General features: G+C 46.0%; 1 protein-coding gene and 1 pseudogene across 1 annotated transcript; one reads left to right on the forward strand and one right to left on the reverse strand.

Moving 5' to 3' along the window:
- Positions 1 to 1,491: 1,491 nt before the first annotated feature.
- Positions 1,492 to 22,312, forward strand: th2 (tyrosine hydroxylase 2). Its single transcript, XM_073057710.1, has 12 exons — positions 1,492 to 1,752; positions 4,135 to 4,309; positions 5,228 to 5,316; positions 6,173 to 6,240; positions 7,593 to 7,643; positions 8,323 to 8,472; positions 8,547 to 8,678; positions 9,807 to 9,876; positions 10,747 to 10,803; positions 12,442 to 12,537; positions 16,176 to 16,309; positions 21,185 to 22,312. The coding sequence occupies exons 1-12, from the start codon at positions 1,543 to 1,545 to the stop codon at positions 21,342 to 21,344; spliced, it is 1,392 nt and encodes a 463-aa protein (XP_072913811.1). The 5' UTR covers positions 1,492 to 1,542; the 3' UTR covers positions 21,345 to 22,312.
- Positions 13,918 to 15,953, reverse strand: LOC140735027 (large ribosomal subunit protein eL32-like; annotated as a pseudogene).
- Positions 22,313 to 25,832: the final 3,520 nt, after the last annotated feature.

Genomic DNA, 25,832 nt, shown 5'->3' on the forward strand with positions numbered 1-25,832 from the left:
CTGACACGTCCCAGGATTAAATGGCAGAATCGGAACTGGGCTCCTGCGGATGGTTTCAGTCAACATAAACTCGCGGCCGCTCGCCTTTCCGTTCCGCTGCATCTGCTTCCATCGCCGGTGAGAGGTCGTGTTTAAAATTCCAATTTTACTACTCCGCTGCGCATTAAAATCCAACTGGAACGAAAGCAGGCGGTAAATAATTAGAGGAAAAATAAAAATAACAATAGAAGGCTGTAACCAGTAACCAAAGCGCTCGGTGTAAATAAAAATCTTAAATTACCCCTAAAGGTTTTAAGCGCGCATTGTCTTGAATTCTATAGCTCCAGTGAGTTGGAGAATAACTTAATTCGGGGGATTTAATTTTGATATCGTTTGTACTTTTATATTAATGCCGTGCATTGATTTGAGGGAGTAGGAGACCCAAGAGGCACCAAATGGAGGGATCCCGAGTAACAAACAATCTGCTGGAAAAGCTCGACAGGTCAGGCAGCATCTGTGGAGGGAAGTGAACAGTCTCATCTCCCTCCACAGATGTTGCCTAGCCCCGTTGCTTTCCTCCAGAGTCTTGTTAGTTGGTTTGAAGGAGTTCGTTGTTACAGAACCCTGGTCAGCGCCGCGAATACGGCTCCTCGGGGTTAAAGCAGAAACCAAACCATATTTGGTCAAATCCGTGGTCAGGAGCTGTATCCTCTGATCCTTCTCCGGAAACTACATGATAATTTTTTAATGAGCAAACAAATTTAAAATTTACGACATGTAAATTAATGCAGGAACAATCAGGAATCTGTACGGCGGGATCTTGAAAGAGATCAAATCTGGGGCACGTACAGTAGGTAGGGAGAGACAGATTTCCAGAGAGTGAGGGGTAGGAGAGAGGGTAGGGAGAAGCAGATATGACAGAGAGTGAGATGAAAAGATTCTGAGAGAATTCCGGACCAAAGACCAACGACAATATATGTATATAAAAAAACAACAAAGGCGCGATCAATCTGTTCTGAACTTCAAATCGTTCTTTGTAATTCTATATTCAAATAAAAATAAAAAGAACGAACCTTGAGATATAAAATTTGTTTTTAAAGCAAGATTTATTGTAAATTACAAAGTTATCAAAAAGCATCGGTTATCAGGATATCAACGCACCTGCTAACTCTCGCCACGTCTATACTTTGTCAGTGGAATGAGAGTTGATATCGTGATTTAGTGATCCAAGTTTGGGTATTTTATCCCCTTTGGCCCTTTTCCTTTCATCTGATAGGTTATATTTCCTCAACACCCCCCCCCCCCCCACAACACACACCCCACCCCCCCACAACACACCCCCCCCCACAACACACACATACACACAAAGCCGCCGCTTCCAAACGCCTCGTTATTCAACAACTCTCAATGACGCACTTCAGGTGGGCTTGTGAATATGCCCACACACTTAACCAAGAAAGGAATTCTATAAATAACTCGCCCTGTCCTAATAAATAGTAGGCTGCGGGCAATCCCGTGAGTGCATCCTTCGATATCTGTTGTGAAGCATTGCACCTAATCCCAATGAAGACCGAAACTGCTCCCCAGTGCCTCGCGGAGAGCAGGGCGAACCCGGCCGAAGACATTCGGAACAGCAGAAATCTCATTATTCCTCCGGCCGAGTTCAGCAACCATCGAAACGATTTCAACATTGATCAGGTTTTGTTGACTCTCGTCTTTAAACTTCAAGACGCCAAAACCGTTGGGTTCTCCCACGTCCTCAAACTGTTCGAGGTGAGCTTCCTCCCTTAGTAGTTTCCTAGTATATCTACAAATTGTTTGTTAGCTTATCTGCAAATTAAATCAATGGCAAATCTGTGGTCAAGCGGAGATCTCATTGGACCTTCTCAGGAATCAGTGAGAATTTATGTTTATCATTGGTCAAGAATCAACCTTATTCGCCATATATATTTGCATGTATTTGGAATTTGCTGCGGTAGATTGGAGCGACATGTAATAAAAAACAACATTCAACAATTACAAAGAATAAAAAAATATAACATTAAACTTAGAGAGTAAAGTACCGATGTGGAATAAGATGTGTAAATACCAACATGCATTGAAAATGTGAAGAGCATTATGAAACGTGTTTACAGCGCATTGCAATGATGTTTAAGGAACAGCTTCTTCCCCTTTGCCATTAGATTTCTATATGGACAATGAACACTACCTCACTATCTTTGTCACTTCTGGCACTACCAAGTTAATTTATTTTAAAATATATATTTCTTATGGTATTTAAGTTTATATAATGAGAAGCTGGAGACATCCCAAGCCGCCCCGTCTGACACCAGCAATCATTCCACGTTTAGATCACGTTTCTCCTCATTCTGTTTGGTCTGAACAACAACTGAACCTCTTGATCATGTCTGCATGCTTTTATGCATTGAGCTGCTGCCACATAATTGATTGATTAGATATTTGCATTAACAAACAGGTGTACCTAATAAAGTGGCCATTGAGTGTGCACCTCAGAGTGACCATTCCAACACTGTATCTGATCTCCCAAATGGAGATTATGATGGTACAAATGAGACTAAATAGGTTGGGACTCTTTTCCATGGAGTGAAAGATGCTTACGGAGGCTTGTACAATCGTGGGGGGCATAGGTAAGGTAAATGGTAGCAGTACTATTCCCAGAGCAGTGGAGTGTAAAACTAGAAGACATTGGTTTAAGTCGAGAAGGGGAATATTAAAAGGGGACTTGAGAGGGGAGCTTTTCACCTAGAGGGTGATGGGTTTAGCTGCCAAAGGAAGTTGTAGAAATGGATATAATTATAAAAAAATTACAAGAATTTGGACAGGTGTCAGATTCAGGTTTATTATCACTGACATATCTCATGAAATGTTTAATTTGTTGTTGAAAGATGTGTATTTTTCCCTCAATTTCGGGTCCTATACCAGAGGCTTGGGACGCTTGAAGGTTCAGCACAGTATCCTTGCTGTTCCTACTAGTGCGCTCTTCCGGACCGAGATCTCAGATGTTGTTCCCGCGATTTGTCGGAGCCACTCTTCCAGTCCAGGTGTCACAGCTCCAAGTATTCCTATCACCACTGGGATTACTCTGGCTTTAGCTTTCCACACCCTCTCCATCTGCTCATTCAAGCCCTGGTATTTCTCCAGCTTCTCATATTCTTTCTTCCTGATGTTACTGTCTTTCGGGATTGCCACATCCATTACTACTGCTTTCTTCTGTTCCTCGTCCAGTATCACTATGTCCGGTTGGCTGACCACTGCCTTATCAGTCTGTATTGGGAAGTCCCACAGGATCTCAGCTCTGTCATTCTCCACTACCTTCTCGGGTATTTCCCATTTGGACTTTGGATCCATGTATAAAAGGAACGGAAAGGAATATATATATATATATATATATATATATAAAGTTGCAATTTGTTGTGGAGTCTTCCAGGGCTATTGTACACTGAGGTCAGGGACACAAGTCTGAAATAATAAAAAGTGTAACAAAGACTTTGTACGTTGTACAGGGTGGCACAGGTGGTAGAGATGCTGTCTCACAGTACCAGAGACTCAGCTTCAAGCCTAATGTAGGAGGGGTGTTTGATGGCTCTGGGCCAGTATCCACTGGAGATCAGAAAAATGAAGGGGGATCTCACTGAAAACTATTAAATATGAATGGCCTGGGTAGAATGGACTTGGAGAGGATGTTTCAGGTTGATTGTAGAATGAAAAAAGACAGGATAGGGGAAATATAGAACATAAAACAGTACAGGTGTTTCAGCCCATGATATTGTGACAATCTTTTAACCTACTTCAAAATTAATCTAACCCTTCCCTCTCACATAGTCCTCCATTTTTCTTTCACCCATGTGCCTATCTAAGAATCCTTAAACGGTCCTAGTGTATCCAGCTCTACCACTACCCATGGCAGAGGTTGTCCACGCACTCACCACTCTCTGTGCAAAAAAACCTATCTCTGACATTCCCCCTTTACTTTCCTCCAGTCACCTTAAAATGATGCCCCTCATGTTCACCATTTCTACCCTGGGAAGAAAAGTATCTGGTCTTTGGGAATACTCCCAAATGGAGTTTCACTCCGTTAACTGACCCTAGATGAAGCCAGGAAAGCTACTGATGGATCCTCGATCTGGTTTGCAGGGTTTGGGAGTCCGGATCTCTCACGTAGAAAGCAGAGCAGCGCGAAACGGAAAGGCTGGGGCAGACGATTTGGATTTCTTCATCCAGTGTGAACTCCCCAGTGCTGGAATTAACCCTCTGGTAAACTCGTTAAGAAGAGTGGCCGAAGACGTCAGCGCCATCAGGGAGGAGAATGGTGGGGATCAAAGAGATCAGCAGAAAATTTAATTAATCTTTGTCTAATATTAAATATGTAAATAATACACAAAACATTTAAATATTACATGAATGATGCTTTCATTGTGTCTAATTTGAGCTTTTCTTGTGAGTGCTGCTAATATAATGCTAGGTGGTTCCTTCAGGTTGTAGTAGATGGAGGGGTGGGGGTATTAGTGAGGATAAGCTCCCACTAACTATTAAATGCTCCCAACGGCATGCATCTCACATGGCCTCTGACAACCAAGACCAGCTCCTGGCCTTCACAAGTGGCTTAGCTACTAAGCCAGGCGGGACCATTTCCACTGACAGGAGAAGGGGCAAAGGCGGGTTACTGGTACCGTGGTCGGATGGGCTCATCAGCCATTGTTGGCGGCTCATCTAGGAGAAGGAAAACTCTGATCTCAAATCTCCACTACCTTGCAGCTGTACCCACTCATGGGAGAGGCTTTCAGAGTAGACCCCGAGGAAGAATCCAGAGCTGGATTAAGGCAGTCCTATGTTGAGCTCAACGCTGACTGGCAACTCCTGTGACGCTGCTGGTGCCAAACTATCGGTCTCTGCTGTTCCTTTGGATTCGGCAGCTGCGATGAGAGGGGGAGCCTGGGCTTGCATACTGGCTTGTGTATCACATTGAGAGCTGGGACACAACGTCCATCTCTGACCCTGACCAAGGGAAGGCCTCATACTGGTGCTAAGTGGCAGTGCTGCTGCTTTTCACTTTTCCTGTGCATACATGGACTTGTGCGTGTGGCAATAAACCTGACTTTGACTTTGAACATGACATGGGAGGGAACTGGTGGGGTCAAGAGCATCCTGTTGGGCACATCTACCTAAAGATGAAAGCACAGCTGTAACATATCTTCAGCTTGTTAAAGACCAGACTGTTTACTTCCAGTCCCGTGGTTTCCCAGAAGAATACGAGATCTTGATGGGTGTCAACGACTGGTGACCAAATTCGAGCCCACCTTCGATGAGGACCACCCTGTGAGTATGGTATAGACTTCGCTCTCCATATGTTTTATATTCATATTTCAGATTTATTTACAGTGTGTACATTGAAACATACAGTGATCTGTGTCGAGTGCGTCAACAACCAACAAAACTTAAGGATATGTTGGGAGCAGCCCACATGTGTCACCACACATTCCGCCACCAACACAACATGTCCACAGTGTCCAGCAGAACAACATAAGCAACAACACCAAAAAGAAAATCAGCAAAATAAACCCCTTTTCCAACTCACACACATAGACAAGCCTCCAACCCCGGTAAAAGCTGCCTCCAGGCCTCCAACCCTAGTAAAAGCTGCCTCCAGGCCTCCAATCCCAGGATGGCAGCCTTGAGGCCTCCAACCCCAAGGAGGCAGACTCCAGGCCTCCAACTCAAGACCTTTGTTCTGGAATTTCAGACTCTCAGACATCTGGCCTCCAACCTCCAGTTGCTGGCCCAGACTCACAGACCCAACTTTCAGCCTCTGACTTCTGGACTCACCAACATCTTTGGCCTCTTGGGCATACCATTAGAGCAGAGACAAGGGGCAGTGTCTTTGACCAGAGGGTGGTGAATCTGTGGAATTCATTTTCACAGATGGTTGTGGAGGCCAAGCCATTGGGAATACTTAAAACAGAGGTTCTCGATTAGTCAGGGTGTCAAAAGTTGTGGGGAGAAGGCAGGAGAATGGGGTTGAGAGGGATAATAAATCAGATGTAATGGAATGATGGATCGGACTCAATGAGCCAAATGGCCTAACTTTCTCCTGTGCCTGATGGTTCTATAGCTTTCTACCCCTGGTATGCAGCAGCATCAGTTCATATTAAACCCAAATCTTTTTCCAACTAAGGGATACCGGGATCGGGAGTACAGAGAACGAAGATCTCAGATCGCTAGACTGGCTCTGAGCTATAAACAGTAAGTACATCTTGGTCCATCAGTTTATTGGATTCAATGCGATCTGTTGCTGGAGAGCAACTCTGAGAACTCACAATAATAATAAATCATTAATCATAATAATGTTGACACTTAAGAATCAGAATTAGATTTATTATCACTGTCTTGTATTTGTTTGTTTATTTATTGAGATACAGTGTGGAACAGCCCTCCCCAGCCCACGGAGCCCACACTGTCCAGCAATCCCCTGATTTAACCCTCGCCAAATCACAGGACAATTACAATGACCCATTAACTTACTAACCCATACATCTTTGGACTGTGAGGAAACCAGGATGCCCAGAGGAGACCCACACTTTCACAGGAAGGGCATACTAGCTCTTTACAGAGGAATGCCAGAACTCCAATGCCCCGTGCTGTATTAGCACCACGCTAACCGCTATTCTAACCGTGGCATGTGGCATGCAGTCTGTTGCTTTGAGGCAGCAGTACAATGCAAAGGCATAAAAATCTACACGTTAACAAACATCAGTAAATAGTGCAAAAAAAAGAATAATGAAGCTGTGTTCATGGGTTCAAGGGCCATCCCAAAATATGATGGCGGAGGGGAGGAAGCGGTTCCTAAATCGTTGTGTGCATTTCTTCAGGCTCCTGTACCTCCTCCCCAATGATATGATCAAGAAGAAAGCATGTCCTGGATGATTAAGATCCTTAGGGATGGATGCCACCTTACCGAGAACATAGAACAGTTCACAACAGTATAATGTTGTACAGACCTTTTAACCTACTTTAAGATCAATCTATCCCTTCCCTCCCACATAACCTCTATTTTTCTACGTACCTTTCTAAGTTTTTTATTGTCTCTAATGTTTCTGTCTCTACAACCACACACCAACTACTCTCTGTGTAAAAACACTACTGCACCTCTGACATTCCCCCCCCCCCCCATACTTTCCTCCAATCACCTTAAAATTATGCCTCCTCACATTAGCCATTTCCACGCTGGGAAAAAGGTCCTCAGCTGTCCACTTGAGCTTGCGTCTTGTGCACCTCTGTGTTACACATGTGGCACTGTCTCTTGAAGATGTCCTTAATGCCTTCAATGATTTATACCACCTGATGAGGTATTAAATTCTGAGCAGGTATTTGTTAATAAGCCAGTCCTAATGAAGGGTCTCAGCCCGAAATGGCAACTGTTCAATAATTTCACTTGATGCTGCCTGACCTGCTGAGTTCCTCCAGCATTTTGTGTGTGTTACTCTGGATTTCCAATATCTGTAGAATCTCTTTGTTTATACTTATTCTGTTCTCCTTTACACCTGTGTACTGGAAATAATAAACTATCTTTAATCTTGCTATTTTTTTTTCAAAAGGGGAGAATCTTTGCCAAGGGTGGAATACACAGCGGAGGAGACAGCAATCTGGTAAGTGTCTTTTACAATCTGACGAGTGCAATTCTTTTCGACAGATATTCGTGTGCAAGGATCTGTCCAGGGTTGGGACTATATTGGCTTATATACCTAGCCCGAGGACCTGCTCAGCCCAGAATCCCAGTCGAGCCACAAGAGGTTCATGTGAGTGTGATGGAGAATATTATGGAATAGAGGGACTTAGGAGTGCCTGTTTATAGTGGTAGGTGCATGGAATGTGCTCCCAGGGGTGGTGGTAGAGGCAGATACATTAGGGACATTTAGTAAATTCTTAGATAGGCACACAGATGATTGAAAAATGGAGGGCTGTGTGGGAGGGAAGGGTTTGATTAATGTACGGAGGGTAGTTTAGGATAGGCCAAAGGGCCTGTACTGTGTTTTATGTTCTACGTTCTGTCTACCTCTCATGTCAGTCTTCCCTTCACCCTCTGAAGCTCTAGAGAAAACAGTCCATATTTCTCTGACCTCTCCTTATAGCTGATACTCTCTGATCCAGGCAACACCCTGCTGAACCTCTTTTGCACCCTTTCTAAAGCATTCACATCCTTTCTGTAATGGGGCAACCTGAACTGCACTCATTTGCCTGGCCTGGAGGGGAAGGAGCAACAGTTAATAAATGCTGAGAGGAAGGAAATGATAAATTCCCTGACAGTGTGTGTACTGGTTATTCCAGGAAAGAGGTCTACACTAAGTTGACCACGTTGTACCCAAGTCATGCCTGTAAGCAGTTTGTGGATGCTTTCCATATGCTTGAGAAGCTCTGTGGATACCGCGCCGACAACATTCCTCAGCTTCAGGACGTCTCCACTTTCCTGCAAGGCAGGTATCAGGACATTCTGCAGTTCCAGAACCGGATGGATCCATCATCCTGACTTTGTTCTCGTACTTTCTAGAGAGGACAGGTTTTCGCTTGAGACCCGTCGCTGGTCTGCTGTCCACCAGGGATTTCCTCGCCAGCCTGGCATTCAGGGTATTCCAGTGCACACAGTACATTCGGCACCCGGCATCACCGATGCACTCTCCCGAACCGTAAGGAGCTTACTATCTGTGTGTGTGTGTGTGTATCATTAGCAAATAAGAGACATCGATTATTTTCTAAACAGGGAGAACACTCAGAAATCAGAAGATAGGTGGAAGGGTCAGTAGTGTTGAGGAAGCAGGGTGTCTCTAAAAGAAACTAGACAAATTAGGAGAATGCCAGATGAAATATAGTGCAGGGAAATGTCTGGCCACGCACTTTGGTAGAAGGAATAAAGATATAGGCTATTTTCTAAACAGAGAGCAAATTCAGAAATCAGAGTTGCAAAAGGACTTTGGAATCCTCATGCAGGATTCTCTAAAGGTTAACTTGCAGGTTGAGTCAGTGGTAAGGAAAGCAAATGCAATGTTAGCATTCATTTCAAGTGGACTAGAATATGAAAGCAAGGATATGACGTTGAGGCTTTATAAGGCATTGCTCAGAAGAATTGTGAGCAGTTTTGGCCTAAGGAAGGAAGTGCCAGCATTGGAGTGGGTCCAAAGGAGGTTCACGACAATGATCCTAGGAATGAAAGGGTTAACATCTGAACATATGAGGAGTGCTTGATGACTCTGTACTCACTGGAGTTTATAAGAATGAAGGGGGATCTCAGTGCAATTTACCGCACATTGAAAGGTCTCAATAGAGTGGACATGGAGAGGATGTTTCCAATAGCGGGAGAGACTAGAACTAGAGGACACAGCCTCAGAATGCAAGGATATCCCTTTAGAACAGAGATGAGGAAGAATTCCTTTAGTTAGTGGGGTGAATCTTTTAAATTCATAACCACAAATCTCAGAGTTATATATGCTGATATGTATGTACATCAATAATAAATTTATTTTGAACTTTGAACTCCTGGCCACAGACCGCCATGGAGGGCAAGGCGTTGGGCATATTTAAGTCAGAGGTTATTAGGCTTTTTGATTAGTAAGGGCATCAGAGGGTATGGGGAGAAGGCAGGAGAACGGGGTTGAGAAGGAAAATCGATCAACCACGATGGACTGTCAGAGCAGACTTAATGGACCAAATGACATAATTCTGCTCCATGTCTTATGATTTTAGGGTTTTGTGAAGAAATGTTTGTGTGCATGCTGACTTAAAAATGATTATAAACATTGTGTTTTTCACCTTTAAAGAGACTGCTGCCATGAATTGTTGGGGCATGTCCCTATGTTGGCTGATAAGGAATTTGCACAGTTCTCCCAGGTAAGTTGCTGCCTCACACTGACTTTAAATTTTCTCCTTAAAGTTCTTAATCCTGGATATAACTCACAAACAATGTAATTCTACAGAGTGACTTTTCTTTAAAATGACATTTTTACATGCAGTGATGTGAGCTGCTGGATTCCGCAGTCTTTGTCCCAGCTGAGTGAATGCAGTAAACCGTCCTTTCAATTCCTGTCACTGTCTGTAAGAAGTTTGTACCTTCTCCCTGTGACCACATGTGCTTCCTCCCACATTCCAAAGACATACCAGTCAGGGTTACTACATTGTGGGCATGCTATGTTGGTGCCCAAAGCATGGCGTCATATGTAGGCTACCCCCAGCACATTCTTGGACCATGTTAGTTATAGAGCCATAAAAAAGTACAACACAGAAACAAGTCCTTCAGTCCATCTAGTCCATGCTGAATTATTTAAACTGTCTACTCCCGTTGACCTGCCCTCCTTAGCCCCACCATCCATGTAGCTATCCAAACTTCACTTAAACGTTGAAATCAAGCTGGCATGCTCCACTTGCACTGACAGCATGCTCCACACTCCAGTGACTTTCTGAGTGAAGATGTTTTCCCTCATATTTCTCTTAAACTTTTCACATTTCACCTTTAACCCATGACCTTTAGTTCTGGTCTCACCCAGCCGCAGTGGAAAAAGCCTGCTTGCATTTACCTTATGTATACCCCTCATAATTTGATGTACTTGGCATGGACTAATCTCAGGGTAGTACATGATTACATATACATACTTGAATAATGAATGTACTTTGAACTATTAACTTTGCAATCACACCAACCTCTCGGTTGTTGAACAGCTGGGGGATCAGTGTAACATTACTCCTTGTGTTATAACTGCTTAGGAACTCGGTCTTGCGTCGCTGGGAGCATCTGATGAAGATATCGAGAAACTATCAACAGTGAGTAATTAAGAGAAAGGGTTAATAACAACTCAAAAACAACCAGATCAGTCACGATCTACTGAATGGTAGATCAGATTCAATGGGCTGGATGCCCTTTCCTGTAAGTTCATACCGTGGTCACATTATTAAAACAATTCTAAATCTTCAGAGGAATTGAATAGAAGGTAACTTGAATTAGATGATGAGGCATAGGATCAAGGATCAACTTTATTCAACTCATACATACATTTACTTGTATTTGGAATTTGATGTGGTGTATTGTTTAGAGTGTGACAAGCAACAAAAAAACAACAATATCCAACAATTATAAAGAATAAAGAATCATATGCAATAAAGTGGCCACTGTGTGTATGTTTGTGGTCTTCCTCTTCTGAAGCCCATGCACTTCAAGATTCGCCATGTTGTGCATTCAGAGATGATCTTCTGCACACCACTGTTGTAATGCATGGTTATTTGAGCTCCTGTCACCTTCCTGTCAGCTTGAACTAGAAAGCCATTCTCCTCTGATATTTCTCATTAGCAAGGTATTTTTGTCGGCAAAACTCCCACTCACTAGATTAATGTTGTTTTCTGCACCATTCTCTGTAAACTCTAGAGATGGTTGTGCGTGAAAATCCAAAGAATCAATTGTATCTGAGATATTCAAACCACCCCATCTGGCACCAACACTCATTCCACGGTCAAAGTCACTTAGATGACATTTCTTCCCCATTCTGGTATTTGGTCTGAACAACAACCTCCTGACCATGTCTGCATGCCTTTATTCATTGAGTTGCTGCCACATGATTGACTGATTAGATATCTGCATTAACGAGCAGGTGTACAGGTGTACCAAACAAAGTGACCACTTAGTGTACATTTACATGTATTAGGAATTTGCTGTGGTATGTTGGCCAGGGTGTGACATTCAACAATTATAAAGAATTGTATAAATTAAGCTAGAGGTTAAAGGGTGGATATGGAATAAAATATGCATATTTACTTAAATACCAACATGTGTTTACAATGTAAACAGCATTATAAACAGTGGTTTAAACTGTTTGCAGTGCAGTACAGTCATGGGGGTAATAGAGAGAGGGGGTGGGGGCTACAGAGCGATAGATCAAGTGGACAGCCAGTGCCTTTTTCCAGGGTAGAAATTGCTAATACGAGAGAGTATAATTTTAAGGTGATTGGAAGAATGTATAGGAGGATGTTAGATATGGTCTTTTTTCACACAGAGAGTGGTGGGTGCATGGAACGTGCTGCCAGGGGTAGTGGTAGAGGCAAATACATTAGGGGCATTTAAGAGACTCTTAGATAGGCACATGGATGATAGGAAAATGAAGGGCTATGTAGGAGGGAAGGGTTAGATTGACCTTGGAGTAGGTTAAACAATTGGCATAGCATTGGTCAGATCTCCCCTCAGCCTTTGAAGTGAAAAGATGTGAAGTTTGTCCAACCTCTTGCTCCAGCTCATGCACCCTAATCCAGCCAGCATCTGCGGAACCTCTTCTACACTCTCTCCAAAGCCTCCCAATCCTCCCTGTAATGAGGTGACAGTAACTTGGCTCACCGCTCGGTAAGGTCATGGCGAATCCTTTCTCCGGTGTTATGGTGATGCACTGATGTCTTGTGTGTTGTTTCCTCCTGCAGCTTTACTGGTTTACAATCGAGTTTGGCCTCTGTAAACAGAACGGATCTCTGAAAGCCTATGGAGCTGGCCTTCTCTCGTCCTACGGAGAGTTAATGGTAAGGAGGTGAGGTACGGTGGGAAGGATACACAGTTCAATATGTCCCATGTGTGGCTGTAACAGTTACAGATGAGTCCACTTCAGATGGGAAGTGGAAGGCAATAGCTATAGAGTTATAGAGACAAATAACACTACAGCACAGATACAGGCCCTTCAGCCCATCTAGTCCATGCCAAAATATTATTCTGCCTGGTCCCATCGACCTGCACCAGGACCATAGCCCTCCCATCCATGTACCTATCCAATTTTCTCTTAAATGTTGAAATCAACCCCACATGCACCTCTTACACTGACAGCTCATTCAAACTCCCATCATCTTCTGAGTGAAGATCTCCTCATGTTCCCCTTAAACATTTCACAATAACCCATGACCTCCAGTTGTAGTCCCACACAACCTCAGTGGAAAAAGCCTGCTTGCATTTACCCTATCCTCATAATTTTGTATACTTCGATCAAAACTTCCCTGATTCTCCTACGCTCCAGGGAATAAAATCCCAATCTATTACACCTTTCCCTATAACACAGGTCCTGCAACAGCCTTGTAAATTTTCTCTGTGCTCTTTCAATCTCATTGACCTCTTTCCTGTAGGCAAGTGACTGAAACTGCAGACAATACTCCAAATTAGGCCTCACCAACGTCTTATACACCTTCAACAAAACTTCCCATATCCTGTACTCAGAACTTTGATTTATGAAGGCGAATGTGCCTAAAGCTTTTTAACTATTCTGTGCGAAGCGCAGAAACAAATATCACTGTGATGATCGTACGCTCTAGTATCAATAGTTTGGTGACGATAAAGTTAAAGTACTTACCTGTGACACCACTTTCAAGGAGGTATGGACCTATATTCTCAGATCCCTCTGTTCTACCACACTCATCAGCGCCCTATTGTTCACCGTGTCAGCCCTTCCCAAAGTGCAGACCTCACACTTGTCTGCATTACATGCTATCTGTGATTTTTCAGCTCATTTTCCCAGCTGGTCCAGATTTGACAGCCTTCCTCACTGTCCGCTATGCCCCCCAGTCTTGGTGTCATCCACAAATTTGCTGATTCAGTTAACTACATTATCATCCAGATCATTGATATAGGTGACAAACAACAAAGGTCCCAATATCAATCCCTGTGGCACTCCACAAGTTACAGACTTCCAGTCAGAGAGGAAACCATCAACTGCCACTCTCTGGCTTCTCCTACAAAGCCAATGTCTAATCCAATTTACTATCTCATCTTGAATGCTGAGCGACTGAACCTTCTTGTCCAACCTCCCTTGGGAACCTTGTCAAAGTCCATGCAGACAACATCCAGTGCCTTGCCTTTATTAACTTTCCTGGTAATATCCTAGAAGATTAAACTTGTTTTGAAGAGTTAGATGGAGCTCAGCAAGGAAGCTGGCAATTGGGATTGCTGATCTTGGTAGCAAACTGGACTGCCCTCATCACAATTGTCTTGCAGTTTTGGGGGGAGACAGTGTGAGCAGTCTCAACACAGTATGCCTTAAGATCATAAGGCATAGGAGCAGAATTAGGCCATTCAGTCCATCGAGTCTGTTCTGCCATTCCATTGCGGCTGACTTATTATCCTTCTCAACCCCATTCTCCTGCCTTCTCCCCATAACCTTTGACACCCTGATAAATCAGGAACCTATCAACCTCCGCTTTAAATATACCAAATGTCTTGGCCTCCACAGTCATTTTTGGCAATGAATTCCACAGATTCAGGACTCTCAGGCCAAATAACTTGTTCCTCCTCTCCATTCTAAATGGACATCCCTCTATTCAGAGGCTGTCCCTGCTGGTCCTAGACTCCTCCCCTATTGGAAACATCCTCTCCACATCCACTCTGTGTAGGCCTTTCAATATTCAATAGGTTTCAATGAGATCCCCCCCCCACCCTTCTAAACTCCTGTGAGTACAGGCCCAGAGCCGTCAAGCACTCCTCATATATTAACCCTTTCATTCCTGTGATAATCCTTGTGAATGACCTTTCAGCCCTCTCCAATAACAGCACATCTTTTCTTAGATAAGGAGCCCAAAATATTTTGTTACTCATGACTGAAACCGTCAGCTCTTACAGATTTTGAACCCAGAATTGTTTGAATCCCAAGGGAAACATGTGTTTGGTCTTCTTGTTGCTGCCACAACCAACGTTTGGCATAAAGATCTGACCCTTAAACCTCCAGTGAGCTCTGTTGTCAATACTCCTCGGTTTCCATCAGTTACGTGCAATTTTGACATGCTGATCTGATTGATGACTGATTAACTTCCTCCTACGTTTCTTCATAATGTTAGGCTTGGTGAGCGATCTTAGGGCATTCGTAGTAACTGCGGAGCCTCCAAAGTTTCCAAATTATGCTTCTGTAGACATAGGTACCCCAGAGCACAATGGGGCAATTATGTAATCTTTAAATTCTATTGTACAGCTCATGATAGAGGTATGTAAGATGATAAGAGGCATAGATGGAGTGGAGTGGACAGCCAATGACTTTTCGCCTGGGCAAAAATGGCTAATACAATGGGGCATAATTTTCAGGAGGGTGGAGGAAAGCATAGGGGGATATCAGAGGTAGGTATTTTACACAGTGAAGGTAAATATGTGGATTGTGCTGCCAGATCTATTATTTACCTGTTTAGAGATATAGTTTGGAAGAGGCTCTTCTAACCCAAGGAGCTACGCCACCCAGCAACCCACTAGTTTAACACTAGCCTAATCAGGGGACAGTATACAGTGGCCAGTTAACCTACTAACCGGTGCATCTTTGGGCTGTGGGGGGAAACCGGAACACGTGGTTCACGGGGAGAAGGCACAAACTCTTTACAGATTGAAGTCTGAACTCTGGAACACCCCGAGCTGTAATAACATCACGTTACCGTGGCGCCCATTAGGGACATTCCAGGGACTCTTAGATAGGCTCATGGATGAAGGAAAAATGGAGGGCAATGTGGGAGGGGAGGGTTAGATTAATATTAGAGTAGGTTACAAGGTCAGCACGACATTCGTGGGCTGAAGGGCCTGTGCTGTGCTGTAGGGTCTGTGATCTAAACTGTTAACATGAAATGTGGCGGCCAATTAGCATAGCGCAGCAATAGCCAGATAGTTCCCTTCTGACAGTGAGGTGCTCTCTCACCTCCACCTTCCCAGTGAAGGTACTCCTTCACTAGCGCCCCCACAGGGGGATGCTCCCTCACTACCGCACTCCAGCAGTAATGCCTACTCCACGGTGCTCTCCCTCAGTACTCCCAGTGAATCATTCCCTCCGTATCATCCCTCCCACATTATTGCTTCTCCAACAGAGCAGCTCTCCCTCAGTACCATTTATCTCACGGCCCTGTGCACCCTCACAAGTGCTTTCTGCTCCTTCGTCACCACTCACACTCAGGCAGATGCTTCCCTCAGTACCACACAAACCCTTCATCTGCCCTTCCAGGGTGTGCAAGTTGGGAGGGGGATGGTGGAGGTGGAACCATTTGGGACAAGGTCCGGGGTTTGGGACTGGACTTTCGGAGATCTCCGGCACACCCGGGTGTACATCACGTCTCTCCAGGCAAGCCGTGGCAGTGTCTTGCCTCTCCCAAACATCCACCCTCGGGGAGCCCGAACCGGCGCTGTAACTAATGACCAGTGTCTCTGTGCACAGTACTCGCTGTCCGGGAAGCCCCAGTACAAATCCTTCGACCCCGAGGTGACTGCTCTCCAGATCTATCAGGACCAGACCTACCAGCCGGCCTACTTTGTATCGGAGAGTTTCGAAGATGCAAAATCCAAACTCTGGTAAGACCCCCGCTCCCTCACCTCACGTTTGTTCATTCTGCATTGTGTGTATGATGTGGGTGATCATGGTCATTGATCACAATTGCTCTTGGCAAATGTTTCTACAGAAGTGGTTTACTGTTACCTTCTTCTGCTAAGTGTCTTTACAAGACCGACGACCCCAAGAGTTATTAATACTCTTCAGAGATTGTCTGCCTGGTGTCAGTGGTTGCACTTGTGATATGCATCAGCTGTTCATAAGACCATCCATCACCTTCTCACATGGCTTCACTTGACCCTGTTGGGGTGGGAGGGGGGCTATGCAGGTGCTACATTTCACCCAAGGTGACCTGCAGGCTAGCAGAGGGAAGGAGCACCATACCACTCCTTTGGTAGAGACTTATCCCACTCCGCCACACTGATGGTAGAAAGAAAGATTTTACATTTCCATAGTGGCTTCACAAATCACACACAATCCTCGCAGCCAATTAAATGCTTCCAAAGTGGTGTCACAGTCAGTAACAGCCGATCAGGACCCACTGAAAATCAGAGTCACACAGATAGGAGCAGAATTAGGCCACTCGGCCCTTCAAGCGCTCCTACCATTCAGTAAGATCATGTACATCGCCTCTTCTGTGCCAGTTTCCCATGGACGTCAGTTCCTTAATCTCTCAAAGAGCTGTCCACCTCCCCTACAGATACCAACAACGATCCGGCCTCCAGAGCTCCAGGGGGTTGGAATTCCAGGAAGTCATTCCGCTCGGTGAGATCTTGCTCCTGCACACCCCAGTTTTAAATGTCTGCCATCTTGTGGAGAGGCACACAGTTCAGAAACAGGCCCTTCGGCCTGACACATGAATGCTGACCCATATAGGTCTGTCCTTTTTACCTCTGTTCGGCCTTGACCCTCTCAACCTTCTTTAACCATACATCCGTCCAAAAGTCTTGCTGTTGTTAAAATATCCATGCCAACCACTTTCTCAAGGAGTTTGTTCCATCTATGGACCACCCTCTGGGTGAAAGATTTTCCCTCTCAGATTCTTGTTAAATCTCTCCTCTCTGCCCTAAACCAATGCTCTGTAGTTCTTGATTCTCTAACCGTGAGAAACAGTCTGCTTCATCATGATTTAATATGCCTCTATAAGATCACTCCCTCAGTCTCCTGTACTACAGTGAAAAAAGTCCTAGCTCTCAACCTCTCCCAATAACACAGTCATGGTCCAGTCCGTGATATCCGCATTCCAGTTCATGGTCCGATCCATGGACTCCGGACTCCGGGTCTTCTGGCTGTCCCTTGCTTCAGCTGGGCTTAATCACAGGCATCTGATTCTCGTCTTGAGCCTGGGAATATAAGTGACCTCCTTCCCCCTTCCCCCTGTCAAGTTCTACTGCTGTAGCAAGACTGGAACCTTGCTGTGACTAGATAAGGAACTGTCTTTCATTGTTTGGAACTGTCTCTGTGTCCATGCCTTTGCTAGGTAGGTCTGGCTGTTTGCTGCTACCTTGTGTTGAGAGCCATCTTGTTGTCTTCAGCTTTCTGTGTATGAGTCCTGGCCCTATGTCCTGTTCTCAAAGAGGGGTCCTGGCTCTGTGTTCCATGCTCCTGTCTCCCAAGACCAAGGCTCTGTGTTCCTGTCCCCCAAGACCAAGGCTCTGTGTTCCTGTCCCCCAAGACCAAGACTCTGTGTTCCACGTTCCTGTCTCCCAAGACCAAGGCTCTGTGTTCCACGTTCCTGTCTCCCAAGACCAAGGCTCTGTGTTCTGTGTTCCCGTCTCCCAAGACCAAGGCTCTGTGTTCCGCGTTCCTGTCTCCCAAGACCAAGGCTCTGTGTTCCTGTCCCCCAAGACCAAGGCTCTGTGTTCCACGTTCCCGTCCCCCAAGACCAAGGCTCTGTGTTCCTGTCCCCCAAGACCAAGGCTCTGTGTTCCTGTCCCCCAAGACCAAGGCTCTGTGTTCCTGTCCCCCAAGACCAAGACTCTGTGTTCCACGTTCCTGTCTCCCAAGACCAAGGCTCTGTGTTCCGTGTTCCCGTCTCCCAAGACTAAGGCTCTGTGTTCCGCGTTCCCGTCTCCCAAGACCAAGGCTCTTTGTTCCGTGTTCCTGTCTCCCAAGACCAAGGCTCTGTGTTCCGTGTTCCCGTCTCCCAAGACCAAGGCTCTGTGTTCCGCGTTCCCGTCCCCCAAGACCAAGGCTCTGTGTTCCACGTTCCCGTCTCCCAAGACCAAGGCTCTGTGTTCCACGTTCCTGTCCCCCAAGACCAAGCCTCTGTGTTCCACGTTCCTGTCCCCCAAGACCAAGAATCTGTGTTCCACGTTCCTGTCCCCCAAGACCAAGGCTCTGTGTTCCTGTCTCCCAAGACCAAGGCTCTGTGTTCCACGTTCCTGTCTCCCAAGACCAAGACTCTGTGTTCCGCGTTCCTGTCCCCCAAGACCAAGCCTCTGTGTTCCAAGTTCCTGTCCCCCAAGACCAAGAATCTGTGTTCCGCGTTCCTGTCCCCCAAGACCAAGGCTCTGTGTTCCACGTTCCTGTCCCCCAAGACCAAGAATCTGTGTTCCGCGTTCCTGTCCCCCAAGACCAAGGCTCTGTGTTCCGTGTTCCTGTCTCCCAAGACCAAGGCTCTGTGTTCCGTGTTCCTGTCTCCCAAGACCAGGGCTCTGTGTTCCGTGTTCCTGTCCCCCAAGACCAAGGCTCTGGGTTCCGTGTTCCTGTCTCCCTAGACCAAGACTCTGTGTTCTGGTCTCCCTAGTCCAAGTCTGAGCTTCATGTCCTTGTCCAGTGCAGGAGTTGCCTTGCCATGTCTTGTCCTTGCCTAGATCCAGAGTCCGAGCCCGAGTCAAGTCCCAGGTTCCAGGTCCCTGTCCAGTCTCTGGCTCGGAGTCCTTGTTCGGGTTCCAAGTTCCTAGTTCCTTGTACAGGTCCTGCTTTCCTAGTCTAGTCTTAGCCCAGGCCCTGTATCCTAGTCTTGTCCAGTGTCATTTCTTCCCCATTTCTCTTGCTTTCTTGACACACCTAGTCCTGTTCCTAGTACTCAGTGTCTGTATCTTGCATTTGGGTCAGCTCTCAATGCCCAACACAGTCTCTCAAGTCTTTACAACATCCTCATAAACTTTGACCCCTTAGGTCCTAAGGCTTAGGATCCTATATTTTTAATCACTTCTCTTTCTTCTATACTCCAAAGGATACAGAAATAAGTACTACTGCCATTTTGATAAGAATATCATTTTGTAACTGTGCAGAACATGGCCAATGTATGAACCCAAATGCATTTGAGATGTTAGAGGAAACTGGAGACCTGGGGGGGGGGGGGGGGGGGGGGAAAGATGATTGGGCAAACCCCACACAGACAGCACCTGAGATCAGGATTGAGTCTCAGTCTTTGACATGGTGAGAGAGTGATTCCACTATCTGCACCATGGTAAGATTTCACCATGGTGAGATTTGTAAGTTAACAAATTTCACGTCACATGCCGGTGATAATAAACCTGATTCTGGTGCTACCCTGTGTGGCGTCAATCTTAGAGTTAGAGAGTCACAGAGCATTGCCGAACAGCAACAGGCCCTTCGGCCCATCTCATCCTTGTTGAACTATTATTCTGCCCTGTCCCATTGACCCACATCAGGACCAGAGCCCTCCATATCCCACCCATCCATGTATCTATCTGAACTTATCTTAAATTTTGCAACCAAACCGGTATCCACTACTTCTGCTCGCACTTCTTTCCCCACTCTCTCTACTCCCTCAGTGAGGAAGTTCCTCCTCGGATTTCCCTTAAATGTTACAACTTACATTCTTAACCTATGATTGTAGTTCTAGTCTCACCCAACCTTAAATGGAAAATTCCTGCTTGTGTTTACCTTATCTATGCCCCTTGTCTCTCTCCCTTGCTCTCCCATGCTCTAGGGAATAAAGTCCTAACCTGTTTACCTTTTCCCTATAACTCAATCCCTCAAGTCCTGGTAACATCCTTCTAAATTTTCTTTGCACTCTTTCAATCTTACTGATATCTTTCCTGTAGGTAGGTGACCAGATCTGCACACAATACTCCAAGTTTGGCCTCACCAATGTCTTGCACAACTTCAATACTCAATATTCATCAAGAGCCTTCAATCTGTGCATCAATCCAGCCATCAAACACCCATCCACACCACTCATACATTCAGCCATTTTACCCCACTCAGTCCACTCAGATCCAACTACTCAAGTAAATAATTTACAGAGGTCGATTGACCCTCCAACCTGCCCCCAGACCATTGCTTTGGGACCTTTCTGCCTGGCTGGGGTGATAGTACAGAACAGTTACCTGGTGTTCCCAGTGCAGCATCCTCTGCACTGTCAGGATCCAGCAGAGCACCTTCATTCTATCCACCACAAAAGATGGGTTTCCTCAATGGCCACCCATTTCAGAACAAAACTCACATTTTCATTACAACATGTCGGTCCATGGCCTCTTCCACTGCCATGATGAGGCCACACTCAGGCTGAAGGAGAAACACCTTATGTTCCATCTGGGTAGCCTCCAAACTGATGGCACTGACATGAATTCCTCTAACTTACGGAAATTCCTCCCCCCCACCCATTTTCATATTCCCCATTCTGATCTCCTCACCTGCCAATCACATCCTGTCTCCCTTTCTCCCATGGTCCACTGTCCTTTCCTATCAGATTCCTTCTTCAGGCTGATACTTCTTCCACCTTCCCCACCTCCCACCCACCCACCTTCTTATTCTGGCTTCTGCCCATTCTGCCCAGTCCTGTTGAAGAGTCATCGGCTGCTTTCTCTCCTCCATCGATACTGCTGATCTACTAAGTCCCTCCAGCATTTTGTGTGTTTTGCTCTGGATTTTCAACATCTGCAAGATCCCTTGTTGATTTCTGCCTTTGTGTTTTTGAGCAGGATGTATGCCTCCAAAATCAGGAGACCTTTCTCACTGCGCTATGACCCACTGACCTGCAGTGTGGAGATCCTGGACAAGCCACACAAGGTCAAGGATGCACTGGCCCAGGTCAGGGAAGACCTGAGAAACCTCTGCTCTGCTCTCAACAAACTTTCCTAAATGAATCTTTACAGGGTGGGGTGGGGGGCAAGAGGGGAAGAACTTTGCTCGGCAGGACTTATCCTCAGGTGTTGCAGGCAGATGGGGCTCATCAGCCATGGTGGCAGTTCATCTGGGAGAAGGAAAACTCTGATCTCAAACCTCCACTGCCTTGTAGCTATACCCACTCATGGGGACGGCTTCAGAAATAAACCCTGAGGAAAAATCTGGAGCTAGGGTCCCTAAGGTAGTCCTACATTGAGTTCAGCATTAACAAGCAACTCCCATGATGCTGCTGGTGCCAAACTGTATTGGTTCCTTTATCTGCCATTCCTTTGGACTAACCAGCTGAATGAAGAAAGGGAGCCCTCCGCTTGGTCAACCGCTTCCTCTCCATATCATACTGTCCTGGCCTGCGTACTGGTTTACATATACAACTAGAATGTAACATCCATGGTCAACCCCAGACAACAGAGGGTCTCAGTCCCTCATGGGTCTCCTTGTTAGAAACCTACCCAACCTCCATACTAATCCCCCTGAAATATAGTCTAGAAATCAACTAAAAATTTATGGAAAAATTCTGTTGGGTTAGACTGTTAAATTGTCATTATCTTTATGTCTAATTATTATTTTCTGTGCAGCTTAAAAATTAGCTAAAAATTAAACACCTGCTTGTATTTTAAATAATTCCTTATATACATGCAACTGTTGATTGTTTCCTAGTGCTCACAGCATGTATATGCATTTGTTCAGCGTGTCCCTGAGCGGTTGCAGTTGTAAGATTCTGCAAAGCTCCGGAAGATTCCCTGGTGCTGTATTATTTGAATGGGGGTCTGATTGGCTGACTCTTATGGGCAAATCTGAAGGGAATGTTTCTCATGCATGAGACTGCACCATCTTCTTTCTTTTTGCTTCTCTCTGCCTTCAGTTAGTAGACGTTTTCCATTTTTCAAACTTCTCTGCTTAATAAAATGATCGTGAAGCAACAAGTTCTGTGCCTCTGTCCTAACTTCGAAAGAACCTTAAATTAAAACCATCAGAATCGAACAATTCCTAAATGCAGAATTTAACATGTCTGAGTAAATATAACAGGCGCTAGAACATGTGAGCTCAGATGTATATTTGTATTCAGATGCACATCAATGTAATGTCAGGAATGGACAGGAGGAGGAGTATAGGAAACTGATACAGGACTTTGTGATATGGTGCAACTCAAACTACCTGCGTCTCAATATCACCAAGACCAAGGAGATGGTGGTGGACTTTAGGAGATCTAGGCCTCATATGGAGCCAGTGATCATTAATGGAGAATGTGTGGAGCAGGTTAAGACCTACAAGTATCTGGGAGTACAGTTAGACGAGAAGCTAGACTGGACTGCCAACACAGATGCCTTGTGCAGGAAGGCACAGAGTCGACTGTACTTCCTTAGAAGGTTGGCGTTATTCAATGTCTGTAGTGAGATGCTGAAGATGTTCTATAGGTCAGTTGTGGAGAGCGCCCTCTTCTTTGTGGTGGCGTGTTGGGGAGGAAGCATTAAGAAGAGGGACGCCTCACGTCTTAATAAGCTGGTAAGGAAGGCGGGCTCTGTCGTGGGCAAAGTACTGGAGAGTTTAACATCGGTAGCTGAGCGAAGGGCGCTGAGTAGGCTACGGTCAATTATGGAAAACTCTGAACATCCTCTACATAGCACCATCCAGAGACAGAGAAGCAGTTTCAGCGACAGGTTACTATCGATGCAATGCTCCTCAGACAGGATGAAGAGGTCAATACTCCCCAATGCCATTAGGCTTTACAATTCTACCGCCAGGACTTAAGAACTTTTTAAAAGCTATTATTAATGCTTTTTGAGATAGTGATTTAGATGCATATCATATTTTTTACTGAGTTAAGTATTGTATGTAATTAGTTTTTGCTACAACAAGTGTATGGGACATTGGAAAAAAGTTGAATTTCCCCATGGGGATGAATAAAGTATCTATCTATCTATCTATCTATCTAATTCTAAATCTGTCTCAGAGTGAGGCATTTATCGTGGAAGACAGATGAGGTCGTTGGATGGGGTATTGGATAGGGATGCTGGATAGTTTTGGATGTTAGATGGGAGTTGGACGTGGTGTTGGATGGGGTGTAGTTTGGGGATGTTGGATGGGATGTCGGTCAGGTTGCCAGAATGGGATGTTGGTAGTGTTTGATGGGAGTGCCAGATGAGGGTGTTGGGATGTTGAATAGGATGTTGGATGGGGCAGGTAGGGTTTTTGGGTGGGGTTGTTGGGGGGGGTGGTGTTAGGTGGTATGTTGGATATGGGGGTTTTGGGTTGAGAGTTGGATGGGGAGTTGGAAAGGATGTTGGAAGGGGTGTTGGATGGGGGTTTTGGGTGGACAGTTGGATGGGGAGTTGGAAAGGATGTTGGATGGGTGAGTTAGAGATGTTGGATAGGGTGTTGGTGTTTGATGGGAATGTTGCATGGGGGTGTTGGCAAGGATGTTGGATGGTGGTGTTAGGGATGTTAGATGGTATAGATGGATGAGCTGTTGGAAGGGGTGTTGGATGTGTGTGTTGGTTGGGGTGTTGAATGGGGTTCTGGGATGGGTTGTTGGCTGTGGGAGTGAGGGGTGTTGGTTTAGGGTGTTGGGTGAGGGAGTTTGATAGGGATGTTGGATTTATTGTTGGATGGGGTGTTGAATGGGAGTTATGGATGGAGTGTTGGATGGGAAGTTGGATGGAGTTTTGGATAGGATGTTGGAATGTTGGATGGCGTGTTGGATGGGGGTCTTAAAGGATGTTGGATGGTGGTGTTAGGGGTGTTGGATGGTTTTGATGGATAGGCTATTGGAAGGGCTGTTGGATGTGTGTGTTGGATAGGGGTCTGGGATGGGTCATTGGATGTGGGAGTGAGGGGTGTTGGATAAGCTGTTAGATAGGTTTTGGATAGGATGTTGGGATGTTGGATGGGGTGTGTGTGTTGGATGGGGGTGGTGGATGGGGTGTTGGGTATGTGTTAGATGGGATGCTGGATAGGATGTTGAATATGGATGTTGGATGAGGTATTGGATTGGGAAGTTTGATAGGGATGTTGGATATATTGTTGGAATGGGTGTTGAATGGGGGTTTGGATGGAGTGTTGGATGGGATGTTGGATATGGGAGTTAGGGGTGTAGGATAGACTGTTGGATGGGTTTTGGATAGGATGTTGGGATGTTGGATGAGGAGTTGGGTGTGTGTGGTGGATGGGGGTGGTGGGTGGGGAGTTGGGTGTGTGTGGTGGATGGGGAGTTGGGTGTGTGTGGTGGATGGGATGTTGGATGAGGAGTTGGGTGTGTGTGGTGGATGGAGGTGGTGGATGAGGTGTTGGGTGTGTGTGTGGTGGGTAGGATAGTGGATGGGATGTTGGATGAGGTGTTGGGTGTGTGTGTGGTGGATGGGGGTGGTGGATGGGATGTTGGATGAGGTGTTGGGTGTGTGTGTGGTGGATGGGGGTGGTGGATGGGATGTTGGATGAGGTGTTGGGTGTGTGTGTGGTGGGTAGGATAGTGGATGGGATGTTGGATGAGGTGTTGGGTGTGTGTGTGGTGGATGGGGGTGGTGGATGGGATGTTGGATGAGGAGTTGGGTGTGTGTGGTGGATGGAGGTGGTGGATGAGGTGTTGGGTGTGTGTGTGGTGGGTAGGATAGTGGATGGGATGTTGGATGAGGAGTTGGGTGTGTGTGGTGGATGGGGGTGGTGGATGGGGAGTTGGGTGTGTGTGGTGGATGGGATGTTGGATGAGGAGTTGGGTGTGTGTGTGGTGGATGGGGGTGGTGGATGGGATGTTGGATGAGGTGTTGGGTGTGTGTGTGGTGGATGGGGTGGTGGATGGGATGTTGGATGAGGAGTTGGGTGTGTGTGTGTGGTGGATGGGGGTGGTAGGTAGGATAGTGGATGGGATGTTGGATGAGGTGTTGGGTGTGTGTGTGGTGGATGGGGGTGGTGGATGGGATGTTGGATGAGGTGTTGGGTGTGTGTGTGGTGGATGGGGGTGGTGGATGGGATGTTGGATGAGGTGTTGGGTGTGTGTGTGGTGGGTAGGATAGTGGATGGGATGTTGGATGAGGAGTTGGGTGTGTGTGGTGGATGGGGGTGGTGGATGGGGAGTTGGGTGTGTGTGGTGGATGGGATGTTGGATGAGGAGTTGGGTGTGTGTGTGTGGTGGATGGGATGTTGGATGAGGAGTTGGGTGTGTGTGTGTGGTGGATGGGATGTTGGATGAGGTGTTGGGTGTGTGTGTGGTGGATGGGGGTGGTAGGTAGGATAGTGGATGGGATGTTGGATGAGGTGTTGGGTGTGTGTGTGGTGGGTAGGATAGTGGATGGGATGTTGGATGAGGTGTTGGGTGAGTGTGTGGTGGATGGGGGGTGGTGGGTAGGTTGTGGGTGGGGATGTTGGTGGGGTGGGGGTGTGGTGTGGTGGGTGGGGGGGTGGATGGGGATGTTGGGTGTGTGTGGTGGGTGGTGGAAGGGATGTGGGTGG

This window comes from Hemitrygon akajei, chromosome 10 (genome assembly GCF_048418815.1).
Source record: "Hemitrygon akajei chromosome 10, sHemAka1.3, whole genome shotgun sequence".
Lineage (NCBI taxonomy): Eukaryota > Metazoa > Chordata > Chondrichthyes > Myliobatiformes > Dasyatidae > Hemitrygon > Hemitrygon akajei.